The sequence below is a fragment of the Rhineura floridana genome, chromosome 5 (genome assembly GCF_030035675.1).
Source record: "Rhineura floridana isolate rRhiFlo1 chromosome 5, rRhiFlo1.hap2, whole genome shotgun sequence".
Classification (NCBI taxonomy): domain Eukaryota; kingdom Metazoa; phylum Chordata; class Lepidosauria; order Squamata; family Rhineuridae; genus Rhineura; species Rhineura floridana.
The window spans coordinates 76,371,783-76,390,205 of record NC_084484.1 but is presented as its reverse complement, the minus strand read 5'-3'; the positions used below and the strand labels follow the sequence as shown (position 1 = coordinate 76,390,205).

Genomic DNA, 18,423 nt, shown 5'->3' with positions numbered 1-18,423 from the left:
ACTCATGGGTAAGGTGCAAATAGGGGCACACAGAATTGGTAACAGCTGATTCATCCACTATACATTGGCTCTCATATGTGCAAATACCAGCTTGTTCAAGTGTTCTATTTGTGTAAGCAATCTGCTGTTCAGGATGCTCATTCATGGAGGATGCAACAACTTTTGAGAGTGGGAAAGCTTCCACACAGGGTTGTGTCCCAACTCTCTAGCATAATCCAAATTCCTCTCAATCACCTATTCAAAATTGGGAATCGCTGAATAAAAGTGCTGCTCAGCTAAGGCATGGATATAAATATAGTGTGGTAATTCTTTATAACCAAAAGTAATTAGAAGGAAATATTTATTTATTTTGCGTCACTCTACAAAATCAGCTGCAATTATAAAAAAGCAACCAGATAAAATTATACAGTGCCAGGATCCTGCTTCTCTTTGAATTGCTTCTGTTACTCCTCCATTCTGAAAACAGATTTTCCACTTTTTAAATGTTATTTTCAGCCAAGAGCCCCATTAAGCAATGTAACCCATATGTATAACAACTCCAGTTGTTTTACTTGAGCAACAGCAAAGTTGAATTATAAGCTCCAACTATTATGTATAATATTTTGACCACTTGAAGGCAGATTTTTATTGCAAGGCATGTAAGGTGAGAGAAAGGAATGGTGCTTAGTCACAGCCAAAATACCAAGATTGTGGACATATTTTTAACCAGGGGCTTCCGCCTCTGTGCGCTTTGAATGCCAATCCCAGCATCTAACCCCAAGGATGCTAACTCCCTCCCCCCTTCAGATTGGGTGAAGCCTTCTCCCTCGCCACAGGTAACCAAGCTTTCCTCCTATGAGAACGATGGAAGCAGAGGAGGGAGGTAGCCAGCCATGGTGAACCACACAGGAACAGCTGCCTTGTCCTGTCCTGACTGTTCCTCTATAGCTCATCTGGCTACTGCCACCTCAGTTGTTCACCTGCTGCTCCCCATGGCCTTGCAGCATCGCCTTGTTTGTTCACTTACCACACTGCCCCACTCACCCCCGCCATGGATATCAAAAGAAAAAACTGAATAGTTTGACACAGAATATTAATCTTCCCCACTGAAAGTGTATATGGAAGTTTTTAACAAGCAACAGTGCTTATTAAAAAAAAAGGTGGGGGAAAGGATTTTAGCATTGCTAGCCCAATCTACACCCAAGTCATTGCTAAATCTGTTGGGATGTTGCTTAGAGAGCTACTGTGATACTCTCACCTACAGCAGAAAATTGTATCTGTGTTCAGAAGAGGTTTTTTGAGGGATGAAACATGTATTGTAACTTCTTTGTAACCCAAAAGAGATTGAAAGAATACATTTGATGTTTCAGATAATTAAAACTGGAACAACAGTCCTTGACTAATAATAAGCTGTTGTCACATATACATGTAAATAAAGGCCTAGTGATTATGTAAATAAAGGCCTAGGAAATAATTGTATTCTGTGCATAGCACTCCAGAAAAATAGCTTTATGTTGCAAAGCCTTACACATTCATTATCCTCTGCAAGCACCCCTTTTCCACAGCTTGGGTGAAATAAAGTTCCCCTTCACATATGTGCATTTTTGGCTGCATACAGACAGCAAAGGAGTCAGGGAAAAATAACCTTTCCTAGTAGCAATCTATCATTGCTTTCATACCCATAACAGTTATGTCAGAATCAGTGGTAAACAACCTTGTGCTATGATCAAATACATACTAATATGGAACAAAACCTGTTTAGATCAATGGAACTTCCATGTTAACACAGAATTACGATTGGGCTGTTAGTATGTTTAAATTTTGAAATTGGGGTTTGCTTACTTACTGATTCAGAGTAAGAATTCTGGCTTAACAAATGCCCCTTCATGACTGGGAAAACTAACTGTGTGTGTGTGTGAGACAGAGAGAGAGAGAGAGAGAGCACATGCCAATTCCATATTTACAATTTAAAGTTATACCTGTTCTTGAAGTCTAAAGTCTATGTAGCTTGAGTTGATTTGAGCATTAGTTTCAGCATTTGTGACAGGATGAGAAACCTGCAGGACACAAGCAGAGTCTATCTTTGTATACAGCATGATCGGAAGAGGCCATAATAATGATAAAGTATAAATTAGTATGGTTGAAGTTTAAGTGCAGTTTTATACTTGCAGAAAGTAATTTTGGAATTGCTCTTGGAGCAGTAGGATTTTCAAATGCAATAGAAATTTAGAGGGGAAAGGAATGATGAATCAAAGCAGCAATATAAAGAGCAGCAAGCTACATGGAACAGAATTTGTTTGGGGAGAATGAAGGGTACAACAATAATTCCATGGATTTATAGTACAGGGAAAAGGGTAACAAGAAGTCATTGAAAGGGATAATTAGACTCAGGAAAGTGCACACACATATTGCGATTCTCAAAATGGGTTTCGCAAATAAGGAAATTTTAGGTGCACAGAACAAATTGTGAGCTGTGATACATTACATGGCAAGTCTGCCCGGAATGATTTTCAATTGTTTGTTTATATTTGATAAGAGCATTTCTAGCCTGCCCTTCATTATATAATCCCAGGGCAGATTACAATACTCTAACACAGTAAAATATACAATGAAATCAATCCAGCACAATTTATAAAGAAGCTAAAAATACATAATATCTTTTAAGAACACTAAGGGTAGAGCTTGGAAAAGTTACTTTTTGAACTACAACTCCCATCAGCCCCAGCCAGCGTGGCCACTGGATTGGGCTGATGGGAGTTGTAGTTCAAAAAAGTAACTTTTCCAAGCTCTGACCTAGGGAGCCACATCACTTGCAGCAGTACTGGAATTCCCAATACACTTGTGAGGACCAGGCAGAAAACGGTTCTAAAATGATAAAAACAGACAAGACTCTTGCACAGCAAAGATCAGTTTCTGGAAGTAAATAATAGGTACTAAATTATATTGGTTAGCTTCCAAATCGCGTGAAGTATTAGTTCCCCTCTATTCAGCACTGGTTAAGCCGCATCTTGAGTACTGCGTCCAGTTCTGGTCTCCGCACTTCAAGAAGGATGCATACAAACTGGAACAGGTTCAGAGGAGGGCAACAAGGATGATCAGGGGAGTGGAAACAAAGCCCTATGAGGAGAGACTGAAAGAACTGGGCATGTTTAGCCTGCTGATAGCACTCTTCAAGTACATGAAAAGTTGCCAGACAGAAGAGGGCTGGGATCTCTTCTCGATCGTCCCAGAGTGCAGGACACGGTATAATGGGCTCAAGTTGCAGGAAGCCAGATTTCGACTGGACATCAGGAAAAACTTCCTAACTGTTAGAACCATGTGACAATGGAACCAATTACCTAGAGAGGTAGTGGGCTCTCCGCAGAGCTTGGGAGATTACTTTTAAAAAGTAATAAATTACCGTTACAGTTGCATGGCCCCAAAAAAGTAGTAATTACTGTTACAATTGCAATTGCTCTAAAAGTAATTGATTACTTTACTTTTCCTCCAAAGTAATCACTACAATTACATTTCAGTTACTTAAAAAAAAGCCAACAAGGTGCTGGCCTTGGCTGCTGCCTAAAACAACATTAAAAATAAACAAACACATACAGAGGTAGTAGAATAATTATTTTTATTTTTAAGATAGCAATGGTGGTCTCTCCACTGGTAAGGGTGGTGGGGAGGGAGGCTGAGGCCACTACTCAGATCTTTGCACGTCAAACCAAGCGCGACCCCCCCCCCCACTCAGCCAGCCAGCATAATCTCTCTCACTTAACCACCTCCCAGACCCTGCTCTGCCACCAACTAAGGGACACTCACTCAAGCAAACATTTTTCCCTGAGATGCAAAAAAGTTAAAATACTGCAAATGCAACCCAGTAGCCAGAGAGGGTGGTGGAGGCCACTTTGTGTGCCATGTGCAAACACAGTATTCACACACACACACACGTTATCATCTTTCACCTCCACAGTTCTTTATCTCCATTCTGCTGCTGCCTCCTTCTCCTCCTTTATCCATGTTCTTGACCTCCAGATCCTTTTACCCTCTACTCCATTCTTCAACATCTGTTTTTTAAAAATAATTGTTTTCTCCACTCCACCCCGTCTCACTCTCTGCCTCCTCCCTCGTTGCCTCCTACCCATCCACAGAGCATGAGGAAAGAGCAACACTGCACAGAAGCCCAGTTTGAGGCACATGATTTTCATCTACAAATCAGAGGAGCAGAAGACTTCCCTGCTCCCCCCCAAGTAATGCCCAAAAGTAACTCTGGAAACATTATAATTACTCCACAAAAGTAGTAAATTACTCCTAGTTCTATTACAATCAAAATGTAAAGGAATTACCCACTCGTTACTCAAAAAAGAAATGAATTACAAGTAATTCGTTACTTGTAACTAGTTACTTCCAAGCTCTGGCTCTCCAACACTGGAGGCATTCAAGAAGCAGCTGGACAGCCATCTGTTGGGAATGCTTTGATTTGGATTCCTGCATTGAGCAGGGGGTTGGACTCAATGGCCTTATAGGCCCCTTCCAACTCTATGATTCTATGATTATATATCAGTGATAAAGTTTTGCTGATGTGTATAGAGTGTTACAATCTTCACAACAACCGAGCCTGAGAGTGTGACCTGCCCAAGTCTACCACTGAGTATATTTAAGTCCCAAACTCTATCCACTGGATTATAGTGGCCCTCAATTACCAAAGCAGATTGGTAGAATGAGTTATTCTGAGGTCTTAAGCAGTACTATTCTAATACATTTTCATTTCTAGGCCAAATGGTCCAGATTTTTCAGCTCTTTTGGAAGATTTGTATATGTTCTCTGTAGTTTAGATTTACTAGATGCAGCATTTTGAAGAGATACAAATGTCCTTTAACAGCAATTAGACATTGTAACAGGTATGAGACATCAATCATAGCTGCCAGAATAGGAAGTCTTGGAATAGTACCCAGAACAGCACGTGCTATTTGGACAACTGCCTACCTTTTAGACAAATAACAAGGATCATCTGTGAATTTTCTTTCTTTTTTCTTTACTGTTAAAGCTGCACTTTCTGAATATCACAAAAAACAGCATTAAGTTTTTTCATTAACACAGGGCCCTCCTTAACAATTTCCTTCCCTTTGTCCAGTAAGTTCCAAGAGGCTTCTTCCTCAGAACCAAGGACAACGATGGGCATCATGCGAATCATGACCTGACATGTAAGTGAAAGTTTCTTTGCCAAATGGAAGATACAGGGAGCTTGGAGAAGACACTGCCCTGCCCACCCAAACCCCCTGGGGCTAGGATACTGCAGAACTGACCCACTGTGGGTAACCACAGAATATCCTGCAAAGGGGAAAGTCAGAGGATGTTAGGACCTATCCCTGACCAAGCCCCATACACCTGAGAAAGGTGCTACTGGAAAGCCACAGGATATAGAAAGGCACCTAGCGCCTAGACCCACCCCACCAAGGACTCCGGAGTCAGGTGGAACCCCTGGGCTTCTACACCGGCTGTCACCAGTGAGGAATTTAAAAAAGGGCAAGTACAGATAGGCCCTGAAAAGGACTTACTGTTGTTGTGACTCCGGGTTTGGGGACTGCGCCTCATGGTGACTGAGAGAAGGAAGTGACAGTCTGTAGCGAGGGCTAAAGCCAAACGTACTGCACTCCAGTGGAATTTGGTGGTAACTGGAATTCGGGCTTGGGCCTGATCCCTAGGAAACCCATGGATCAAAATGACTTCAACGTGGCCCTCCCCCAGTGTGTCTCTCTCACACACTGACATGCAGAAGGTCATGTATCTATATACCAAGGATGCCATGTTAGTTTTTATTTTTTACACACGACATTTAAAAGACATACTACAAATAAAACTGCCATGCAGAGGTCTGCAGAGAATACTACCCACCAGAATAAATATAAAATGTAGCATTTCTGTGAGCTGACAGTTAACTGAACACATTTCTGCAATGCTAGTCAGCTGAGATGAATCAGTAATTGTAAAGGAGATGCCTGAAACTGCAAAAACAACTGATGTCTGTCTATCCAAATTTATCATTTATTATTCCATTTAGTACTCATACATCAACAGGAGGAATTTTAATCAAAGAGTTATGTTTTCGATAAGAAAATAGTCGGAAACCTTTGGTGATGTACTGCAAATCACCCAGAGTTCTAGTGGTAGATATGTCCACCCCTACCCTAGGCTGCATCAGTATAGTCATAATATTAAAATGTATGAGTAAGATATGCAAATGGAGTGTTATTATTTTTTTAAAAAAAACAAAACCATGAATTGCTGGCAAGTGATGGGTTGGTACCTCTCAAGGACTGGGAAGAATGTGTTTGGCCACAGCATGGAGAACTTCATCAGGAGGGCTTTAAACTGAATCCTAAAGGGGAGGGAGACATCAGCTTGGAGGTAACAATTGACAAAGCCTTATGCACAGCAACAGGAACTGCGATAATAGATCTAATGGGGCCTAATAATAGTCTTCATAAAAAGGTAGGAAGGAAGCCAGATGGTAAATCACATGATCTTTGATGTCTACAGTATATAAAAATGCCCAGAATAAGGGAAAAAACCAGGATGAATGTGAACTCTTAATACAGAAAGATAAATACATGTAACTGAAACATGATGGGATGACTCCCATGACTGGAATATAGCAATTGAGAGATGTAACTTGTTCAAAAAGAACAGAAGGAACAGAAAGGGAGGTGGAATTAAAAATATGTTATATGTTAATATATATATATATATATATCCCTGCACAGAAATACAGGAGGATGAGCTTGGTAGCCCCATCAAGAGCATCTGGATTAAAATAAATGGGGCAAGGTTGGAGTCTACTACTGACCAACCAATCAAGGAGAAGACTAGGATAAAATGTTCGAAAAGCAAATTGCCAGTGTTTCAAGGAAGCATGATATAGTAGTAATGGGGGACTCCAATTACCCCAATATCTATTGGGTGACAAATTCTGCCAAACATGGCCCTTCCAATAAATTCATGACTTGTGTTGCTGATAACTTTCTCTTACAGAAAGTGGAGGAAGCAACTAGAGGATCAGCTATCCTTGAGTTGATTCTAACCAACAGAGATGACTTAATGGATGAAGTGGCAATTATGGGAACTCCGGGGGAAAGTGACCATGTTATACAGTACTCAAGTTCTTGATTTTAAAGGAAGCAAAAGCTAGAAGTAGCCATACGCGTATGCTGGACTCCAGGAAAGGCAATTTTAATAAACTCAGAACAATGATAATAAGTAAGATCCTATGGCAAGCGTTCCTAATGAAAAAAGGAGTCCAAGATGAGTGGAAGTTTCTAAGAGGAAATTCTAAAGGCACAATTGCAAACAACTCCAACAAAGAAAAAAAGTGGAAGACAGCAGAAGAAACCAATGTGGCTTCACAGAATCTACTAGATGACCTGAAAACAAAAAAAGGAAACATACAGGAAGTGGAAGGAAGGCTAGGCCACAAAGGAAGAGTATAGACAGGTAGCACAGAATTGCAGGGATGGCATCAGGAAGGCTAAAGCTGAAAATGAGTTGAGGATAGCTAGGGATACTAAAAGCAACAAAAAAGCTTTCTTCAGGTACATCCATAGTAAAAGACAGAGAAAAGAAAGGGTCGTACAGCTACTCAATGAGGATGGCAAAATGGTAACAAATTACAAAGAAAAGGCGGAAGTGCTTAGTTTGTGCTTTGGCTCAGTTGTCTCCCAAAAGAGAGTCTATGACCCTCCTATTGAATGTGAAGTACAGATTTAAGGGGCACAATTACAGGTTGAGGTTGATAGACAAATGGTCAAGAAATACCTCATTACTTTGAATGAGTTCAAATCTCCGGGGCCTGATGAACTGCATCCTAGAGCAATGATTCCCAACCTGGGGGCCACAGCCCCCAAGGGGGTCGTGAAACAATCAAGAGGGGGTTGCAAAGACGACAATTTTTTTAAAAAAAACTGCAAATAATGGTAAGCCACGGGTGGAGTGTTGGCTCTATCCCTTTTCTATCTCTATGGTGACTGCCCTGCTGCCAGAGTCATAACCTTTCCCACCCATGTTGACGATCTCATGACGCTCCCATTGTCTCCTCCCACGGCATGGGATGAGCTCATCCTTCCTGCCTAAATCAACGAAGGGGGCACGTGGTTGCACAGCAGATCGGCTGTGAGGTGGCTGGAGCTCTGCTGTTGCTCTTTTTCTGGGCAGCCCAGCCTGACTACTTGGCCACCTTTTCCTCCCTTCTCCCTGACTGGGTCCTCTTCTTTCTTTCCTACCTTCCTTCCTTCTTCCTCCTCCTCTATCCCCCTCGCTTCTAGCTGTTTGCCTGCCAAGTTCATGTTGGTTTTCCTCAGAGAGCAGAGCGGTGAGCGCAGAGCTGGGGTGGGCTGCAGGTGAAAGCATGGAGGGTGAGAGGTCATTAGAACAACAGGAAGCTATACAGAGGCAGGATTGCTCTCCACCCCTTGGGTGAGGAAGTACAGGGTGGTGGTAGTATTATGCTCTCAAATGTATATGATGCCTCACAGAATTATATAAGCAAAATCAGGTAAGATACCTCCCCCCCAAGTCAACACCTGTGTAAAATCTCATGCCCACAAATAAGCTTTCAAGTACCCTATCTTTCCTGGGTGGGTAGCAGATGAGGCTGTGTGTGTATGTGTGTATGTGCGCACATGCACGTGTGTGTGTGATGTCATTCTAGGGAATTTTGTGGGAAATCCTTAAACAAGTTAAAGGTGCCGCAGCTGCACATTAGTTCAGTGTGCTAAATGCTTCTCTTCCCCAGTCTCAGACATAACGCTGCTGCACTGCTACCTCCTACCTGCTCTCCTGCTGAACTAGATGGTTTGGGATGAATGGAAAGGTGTGCACTGCAAGCTCTCTTGAATAGGAGTGATTCAGCTTGCATGCATAGTGGCAGCATAGCTTCAAATTACTCAACATGCATTCTATTTCTGGTAATTTTCTGCCAGGCAGCCACTACACATGCAATCTGGACCACTCCCATTTTAGAATGCCTTCCTGCCAAACACGGCATGCAGAAGGAAGCCAGTCCAGATAAAAAACCTGCAGTAAAGGGACAAGGGAGTGGAGGCAGGAGCAGCTTTTACCAAGGCTTTTCTCCTCTCTGATGAAGGAGGAGCAGCGTTGGGCTGAAAAAGTCAGAAGGGATGTTTTTTTCTTCTTCTTCCCTCCTGGCATGATAGCTTCTTGAAAAGTAAGAGGAATCCCTTCTCTTGTGGGGGGGGGAGAAAGGGGGGGGAGAGAAGCCAAAACAAAATGGAGTAGGGTAGGTGGGTATTGGTGGGTGGGTGAGTGAGTGAGATGACAGACAGAGGGTTAAATGCTGCTTCTGTGTTTATGAGGGAAGCGAAGAGGGAGGAGAAGTTGCTCGTAACCTGTGTGGGGAATGGCTTTGGACTCTTTATAAAGAGCGGGAGAGATAATTACTTGAGATCTTTCCTGTTATTTGAAAAGTGTTTTACAAAAAAATCAGCCCTCAATATTTTCCTTTCTTCTCCTCCCCTCTTTCCTTCGTCCCACTGATCTGAGAGGGAGTGAGAGAGCAGAGGGCAGTGAAGTCTTTGTGTGTGCAAGCACTGAATCATAGTAGAAAACGTAAGAAAGAAGAAAGCTTAGTGAATATAGGACGACTTCAGGAAAAGTACGACTGGATATGAAAAGTGCCAGGAAGTCATAAACAGGGAAGACAGTCAGGTACAGAGGTAAAAGACTCATGCCCCAAAATTGTCTTGGCTACTTTCTTTTAACAGCTGGTATAGCTGCGAGAGTCTGTGAGTGGCGCAGGGGTTACATGCCCTACCCTGCCACCTGTGCAGCCGTGGGCAAGCTGCATAGTCCCAAGGAGCCCAGTTGCCCCCCAGCTGGCAGTTGTGGACAAGGAAGGAGCTGGCTTGTGCAGCTGTGGCAAGTTGAGCAGGCCCTAGCCAGCTGGGGAGGACTAGCCTCAGAGGGAGGCAATGGTAAACCCCCTCTGAATACCGCTTATCATGAAAACCTTATTCACAAGGTTGCTATAAGTCAGGATCGACTTGAAGACAGTCCATTTCCATTTCAACTTTCTTTTACTTTTGAGTATTGGACCATAAATAGATCCTCTGTGGCGCAGAGCGGTAAGCGGCGGTAACGCAGCCGAAGCTCTGCTCACGGCCGGAGTACGATTCCAACGAAAGGAGCAAGTCGAATCTCCGGTAAAAGGGGTCGAGGTCCACTCAGCCTTCCATTCATCCGTGGTTGGTAAAATGAGTACCTGGCATATGCTGGGGGGTAAAGAAAGGCCAGGGACGGAACTGGCAATCCTACACCATATATACGGTCTGTCTAGTAAACGTCGCAAGACGTCACTCTAAGAGTCGGAAACGACTCACACTACAAGTGCGGGGACACCTTTACCTTTTTTATTGGCCTATAAATAATCAAGGCAGATAAAAATGGGACGGAAGGATAAAGTGCAAGATAAAAGAAGGAAGAAACGCTGATAAAAATAATAGATTGTTAAACCTATGTAATATATTGCTAAATGTTAATTTTATTTATTTATTTAAAATATTTCTATCCCACACTACTATCCTAAAATAGGGCACTCAGGGCAGCTTACAATAAAATAGCACACACACATAATAAAATTGTACACAATAAAAAACACAAAAACATTGAAGTAAATTAAAATACATAAAATACAATTAAAATACATAAAATACCACACACACACACACATATATACACACAGATATATAAAATTGTTTAACAAGCTTGAGAAAGCAGTGCATTAATATTAATGAAGATCATTTACTATCTAATTTCAGTATATAACTCCGCTGGGGGTCAAATTTCAACAATGGAACAAGTAGCTGAAAACAGGCAGATTGAAAAGGGAAGAAGAAAATGAACAAAGTGAAAGTAGTGAAACTCTGCAGCACAGACAAAACAAGCAAAAATGTGGAAATATTACTACAGTTTTCTAAATATGGGTTTTATCTGGACTGGTTCTGAAAATGACCAAAGACCATTGTGCATGATTTGTTTTGAGATACTCTCAAATGAAAGCTTAAAACCCAGCAAACTTAGGTGACATTTAGAAACCAACCACTGCAATTGTGCAGAAAAATCAGTGGAATTTTTTCAAAGGAAACTCATAGATCTAAATAAAAGTTGCAAAGTGCTGCAGTGTACAGTGGCAAGTTCTGATAATTCAAATGCAGTGGAAGCTTCTTATCAAGTAGCTTTTCTGATAGCAAAGGCAGGAAAACATTGGAGAACAATTAATATTACCAGCAGCGAAGAAAATAGTGAGTACAATGTTGGGAGAGAAGGCTTGCAAAGAAATGAATGCTGTTTTGTTGTCAAATAATACAGTACAACACAGAATTGGGGAGATGGCTGAGAATGTCAAGGAACAGTTCATTAAAAAAATAGGTAATAGTCGCTTCTATGCTCTTCACCTTGATGAATCCACAGACATTTCAAACCTAGCCAATATTCTGACATTTGTTAGATATGAATGCAATGAAAGTATGAATGAGGACCTTTCTCTTTTGCAGATTATTGCAAGCACGGACAACCGCAGATGCCATTTTTAGAATTCTGAATGACTTTATAAAGGAGAGCAATACTGACTGGTCAAAATGTGTTGGAATTAGTAGTGATGGGGCTCGTGCTGCGACAGGCCAGTATAGTGGTGGTGTTGCTTGTGTAAAAGCTGTGTCACCAGATGTAAATTTTATTCACTGCCGCATTCATAGGGAATCACTAGCAACAAAGAAAATGCCCTCTGAGCTCAAGACTGTTTTAGATGACTCTGTGAAAACTGCTAATTTCATTAAGGCTTGCCCCCTAAAATCAATACTTTTTGCAGCTCTGTGTGAGTAGATGGGCAGTGATCACCATCAACTACTTCTACATACAGAAATCTGTTGGCTTTCTCAAGAGAAGGTTCTCACTCGCCTATTTATTTATATCCTGCCCTTCCTCCCAGCAGGAGCCCAGGGCGGCTATTTGAGTTGCAAGATGAAGTAAGGATTTTCCTGCTTGAATCAAAATCTCAGTTTTCACATCACTTCAATGACTTTTCTTGGTTAGCAAAATTGGCATATTTAGCTGATATATTCAGCCATTTAAATGGACTCAACTTAAGTCTTTAAGAAAAGGATGTAAATATATTCAAAGTTCAGGATAAAATAGAAGCTGTGATCCAGAAAGTAAGCCTGTGGTCTTGTCAATTGAATCAATCCAAGTACGAATCATTTCCATGTCTTTCAGGTTTCTTAATCACATCACAAATGTGATTATCTGATAAAGAAGAATGTGACATAAGTGAACACCTGCAAAGACTCCAAGTACAGCTGTGTGTCTACTTTCCCGTTCCTGAGTCAAGATACGGCTGGATTAAAAACCCCTTTGTGAGTGCTGATAATGCTATACTCTCAGACACCTGACACCAAAAGAACAAGACAGCTTAATAGAACTTGCATGTGACAAATCTTTAAAGCTACTCTTCACACAAAAACACCTGTCTGACTTCTGGCTATATGTTCATTCTGAGTCCCCAGAACTCTCTGATAAGGCTGTGAAGTACCTGATGCCTTTTCCTACAACTTATGTTTGTGAAAGGGGATTTTCTGCACTTGTTGCATTGAAATCAAAATATCAAAACAAGTTAGATGTGGAACCAGATTTAAGGCTGAAACTTACATCGCTTCAACCAGATTTCCAATCTCTGACAGCTGCAAAACAGCACCAGCCTTCTCATTAACTCAGTTATACCAGCCTGATTTTAAAAGCTTGTCAACACTTAATCATTTGGTCACCTGGACACTCTTGGCCTGCATTCACACTGTACATTTATTCCACTATTATTCCACTTGAAACAGTCATGGCTTCCCCCAAAGTATACTGGGAAGTGTAGTTTCTTAAGGGTGCTGAGAGTTGTTATGAGACCCTTGTTCCCCTCGCAGATCTATAATTCCCAGTTTCCTGGGAAGAGGGTTGGAACGTTAAACCACTTAGGGAATTGTAGCTCTCTGAGGAGAACAGGAGCCTCCTAACAACTCTCAGCACCCTTCACAAACTACACTTCTCAGGCTTCTTTGGGGGAAGCCATGAGTATTTAAAGTGGAATAATAGCAGAATAAATGCATGGTGTGAATGTGGCTGGTTTCACTCTCCTTCACAATGTAGGTTTCATTTTTGGGAGCTGCAAATTAGGAAGGATCTCATTACCCAACTGAATTTCTCCTCCATCCCTGAGTTTCCCATGGGAAACTTGGTCAGTTACCACCTATTAGCTGAGAGACAGCAACTCCAAGCCTGCTTTCTGCAGGCACAGGCTGTGTGAGTTTCTTGGTTGCATAGCTAATCCCTGCGGAAGGCAGGCCTATCTGGGAAGTGACTCAAAGCCCGCTGGAGTTACCCATGCCTCACTTTGGACAAGGTGATGGCTGTGTACAGAGTTCCTCATGGGAATAGCTGATCCCATCAGGCTTGCTCTCACCACCAATCAACTGATTGCCTGTGACAGCAATACCCTCATACCAATACACAATTGGGAGTGCACTTTAAAGATCCCAATTGTGCATTGGCAGCTGTGTCCCTACCTGTCTGCACCTGGTATCACATATGATGTCAGTGTGGGGAGGTGGGTATAGTTTGGGGGAAATGGTCTCATGGGCCAAATTGGGACCTCTGCTGGGCCTAATTAGGCCCATGGACCAGAGGTTCCCCACCCCATTATAGTAAGATGATGTAGCATTGCTCCTTGCCTGTCTGGAAACTCTGCCAATGTCCACTATCCCTTTTAAAGAAACTACTAAGACCAATATTCTCATGCTGAATTTCTATACATACCTGTGATACAAAAGGTCTAGGAGGTAGAGCAGGTGGTGGTGGTGGTGGTGGCAGCCAACCCGCCCTAACTGCAGAAATAAAAGGATAAAACAAGGAGATAAACAACATGAAAGATTGCAACCTAAAACTAAACACATCTGTTAGAACCAGAACTTGGTTTTAAAAAGCTCAAATCAATTTAAGAAACACACTTAAAGTGAACATATCACTACTGTCCTTTAGGAAGGACCTCATCAGAAGCTCACACATTCAGTAAAAATGTGACAAAAACAGTCAATGCAGATTCAATGCACATATTTCAGTGATAGATATGGAGCATGGTATATAGGAGTCGCACTACACTTGAGTTTTCTGTTCTTTGTCACAAACACTCTTGCCTTTAAAAAGTGAAGCAACACTCTAACATGGACATTAGAGAGCATTCAAAATAAAATTAGATGACGCGAAAAAGTGCAGAAAACATCTGTGTGCGGAATTAGATGTTCTGGCACTTAGATGGGCTAGTTGTAGCTTTTAAATATTTTTGGCAGGGGCTGAAGAGGGAAGAGACCAAACAAGTCAGTTTAGGGCTTTATGGTAACGTAATATAATTCAGTATTCTAGTCTGTGCCAGAAATCTGAGATGCTAACACCCATGATGGGACCATCTATTATACTTTCCAATCTGGCTTCAGTTAAATCCATAAACCTTCAGAGGCCAGAACTGCAGAGAAGAGGACGCTTTGTGAAGCAATTATAATGAAACATAATTATACCTACATATGAAGCACAACTGAGGAATCTCTTGATAGTTAACCTTCTAGCAACTCCTTATAACTGCTAATCCTTTTTAGCAAACACAATTCAGAAGATATTTAGCAACCTCTTTTGTGTTTCTTATTTGGACATCTAAAATTCTAGCACTCAAATCACGCCATGAGAATGTTAAATGTATCTTAGGCCATGTATCTTACAGCTTACACATTTTTAAAAAGTGTATCAAGTCTTTTAAAGAACAATTAACCATGTTCTCATTTTTAAACTTATTTAGACAAGGGTATTTGCAAAACATACGGGAATAATTGAGATTTATGTATTTAAAGATTTATGGGCAAAATTGTAGATGTTGGCCAAAAGTATATGTAGCAAAGAAAGAAAAGGAATAACTAGGAATGTTCCAATTCTGTTAATGGCTGGTGACATCCAGAACCCCAAACATATTGTGCCAAGGTGGTGAGCTATTAGAATTTAGGTAACATTACCCATAAAACCCACAAAAACATCTGTAGGACGAGAAATTTTTTTTATTTTGTTACTGGTATTCTCCCCCCCCCCCATTTAGCCAATTCTTATTTATTTTTGAAAATGAAATGGACTGCCTTCAAGTCGATTCTGACTTATGGCGACCCTATGAATAGGGTTTTCATGGTAAGCAGTATTCAGAGGGGGTTTACCATTGCCTCCCTTTGAGGCTGAGAGGCAGTGACTGGCCTAAGGTCACACAGTGAGCTTCATGGCTCTGTGGGGATTCGAACCCTGGTCTCCCAGGTCGTAGACCAACACCTTAACCACTACACCACACTGGCTCTCACTATTTATTTTTATTTACTTAAAATATTTGTATTCCACCTTTCTACATGTGTCCAAAGCAGCTCATGTTTTTTTTCTAGTGGAAATAATTTGGGTGTTGCACTTTCATCCCACATCTATCTTTCATATTAAAGGTGATGGTGAGAAACATTTTTTCTGCTTAACAACAGCCCTACTGGATCAGGCCAAAGTCCCATCCAGTCCAGTATCCTGTTCTCACAGTGGCCAACCTGATGCCGATGGGAAGCCTTAGGAAACTTTTCTGTTTAGCTTTCTCATGTCATGACTTTAATGCTAAAATTCAAATGTCCAACCAACACATTTTATTTATTTAAAATATTTCTATCCTGCCCTTCTACACTATAATAGGGCACTCAGGGCAGCTTACAATAAAATTGAATGTACATAATAAAATTGTATACAATAAAGATCACATTAAAATAAAATAAAAATACATAAAATGAAAGAAAAACACATAAAATACAACCTGTCTATCTCCCCCACCCCCCGATGCATGCCTTAATGCGGTGAGGGTATTTGAGAGTGCTGAAGAAGCTGAGAGCAATGCCGCCAGGAGTCTAGACCAAGAGGCTAGACTCCTAGCAGGGGCACCCAAGGTGGAATGGTCAAAGCTGAAACACCAGACTAAGATGCATCCAAATTCAGAGGAAGGCAATGGTAAACCACCTCTGAATACCTCTTACCACGAAAACACTATGAACAGAGTATCCAAAATGCAACACGAGATAGTGCTGAAAGATGAGACCCCCAAGTCAGAAGGCACTCACTGAGCTACTGGGGAAGAACAAAGGACAAGTACGAGTAGCACTGTGACTAATGATGCAGCTGGGTCAAAGACGAAGGAAGCCCTGAGGCTGATGCGCACAGATGCGAAAGGAGAATCCGGAGTTGTACGACGCATACAATAGGAACATGGAATGTGAGAAGCATGAACCAGGGAAAGTTAGAAATTGTCAAGCAAGTAATGGAATGTATCAACATTACAATACTTGGCGTATTAAAATGGATGGGAATGGGGCATTTTCAATCAGGCAACTACAAAATATTTTATGCAGGAAATGAGAAATTAAGAAGAAATGGGGTTGCTTTAATAGTGAGAAGTGATGTAGCAAAAACAATTAAGAGCTATTGCAAGGTCTGAACGAGTTATATTAATGAGATTTAATGGGAAACCTAACCATTAACATAACCATCATCCAAGTCTATGCTCCAACGGAGAATGCAGAAGAAGAGGAATTGGGAGAGCTTTTACGCAGAAATACAGGAAGAAATTGATCATACATCAAAACAAGATGTGCTGATAATCATGGGGGACTGGAATGCAAAAGCAGGGAACAGAGAAGAACTAGGAATTATGGGGAAATGGGGCTTAGGAGATAGAAATGAAGCAGGAGAAAGACTTATCGAATTCTGTGAAGCCAATAATTTGTTTCTAGCAAGCATATTTTTTGAACAACCAAAAAGGCGACTGTACACGTGGTCGTCACCAAATGGTCAATACAGGAATCAAATGAATTATATAATTGGTAGCAGAAGATGGGAGAAATTCCATACTTTCTGCTAAAACAAGACCAGGAGCAGACTGTGGTACAGATCATGAACGTCATATCGAAAATCAGAGTAAAGCTAAAGAAGAAAAAAGCAATCATAATGCCAAAATACAATTTAAATAACATCCCAGAAGAATATAAAGATCAGATAAGGAACAGATTTGAGGCTTTAAACTTAGTTGACAGGGAACCAGAAGAACTATGAAGTCAGAGACATTATCAGGGAAGAATGCAAAAAGACAATACCTCTAGTTAAAAAGAGAGAAAGACCTCAATGGATGACTGACAAAACTCTTAAAATGGTTAAAGAGAGAAGGAAAGCAAAAGGAGATAGAAACACGGTTAGGACCCTAAATGCAACAATACAGTGACTAGTATATAGGGACAAAGAGAACTATTACAATAGTTATTGTATAGAAATAGAAGAGGGCAACAAAAAAGGTAGAACAAGAGGCCTATTCCAAAAGCTTAGAGAAATTAAAGGGAAATTTAAACCACGAGTAGGGATGTTGAATAATCAACGGGAAAACACTGACTGACCGAGATGAAATAAAAGGAAGATGGAAGCAATACAATGAAGAACTCTATAAAAGAGATGCAATGATAACAGATTCATTCACGGAGGAACAGTATGATGAAGAACCAGAAATTTTAGAATGTGAGGTGAAAGCTGCTCTTAAAATACTTGGAAGGAACAAATCACCAGGAACAGATGGCATACCAATAGAGTTGCTACAAGCTACTGAGACTGAATCTGTCCAAATTTTGACAAATATTTGTCAATAAATATGGAAAACTAAACAATGGCCCACAGACTGGGAGCATTCAATATACATCCCAATTCCAAAGAAAGGGGATCCCAGGGAATGCAGCAATTACTGAACTATTGCCTTAACATCCCATGCAAGTAAGGTAATGCTCAAGATTCTACAACAAAGTCTCTTACCATATGTGGAGTGAGAAATGCCAGATGTTCAAGCTGGATTTAGAAAAGGTAGAGGTACCAGAGATCAAATCTCAAGCATACGATGGATAATGGAACAGACCAAGGGATTTCAGAAGGAAATCACCCTGTGCTTTATAGATTACAGCAAAGCCTTTGATTGTGTAGATCATGAAAAACTATGGAATGCTTTAAAAGAAATGGGGGTGCCACAGCATCTGATTGTCCTGATGCACAACCTATACTCTGGACAAGTGGCTACTGTAAGTACAGAATATGGAGAAACCAATTGGTTCCCAATTGGAAAGGGTGTGAGATAGGAGTATATTTTATCACCCTACTTGTTTAATCAATAAGCAGAACATATACAAAAAGCGGGATTGGACCAAGATGAAGGAGGTGTGAAAATTGGAGGGAGAAATATTAATAATTTAAGATATGTAGACAATACCATACTTTTAGCAGAAACCAGTAATGATTTGAAACGAAAGCTGATGAAAGTTAAAGTGGAAAGCA

General features: G+C 41.0%; 1 protein-coding gene across 7 annotated transcripts in view; it reads right to left on the bottom strand.

Annotated features, from left to right (window-relative positions):
• Positions 1–18,423, bottom strand: part of REPS2 (RALBP1 associated Eps domain containing 2) — a 162,036-nt gene that overhangs the window by 26,403 nt on the left and 117,210 nt on the right. For 6 of the 7 annotated variants that reach the window (XM_061627193.1, XM_061627191.1, XM_061627196.1 and 3 more), the window contains 2 exons: positions 13,825–13,892; positions 1,959–2,036 (listed from right to left, as the gene is read on the bottom strand). In XM_061627193.1, the coding sequence (XP_061483177.1) occupies positions 1,959–2,036; positions 13,825–13,892 (146 nt within the window). The remainder of the gene's footprint in view (positions 1–1,958; positions 2,037–13,824; positions 13,893–18,423) is intronic. The other variant, XM_061627192.1, reaches the window with a different exon arrangement.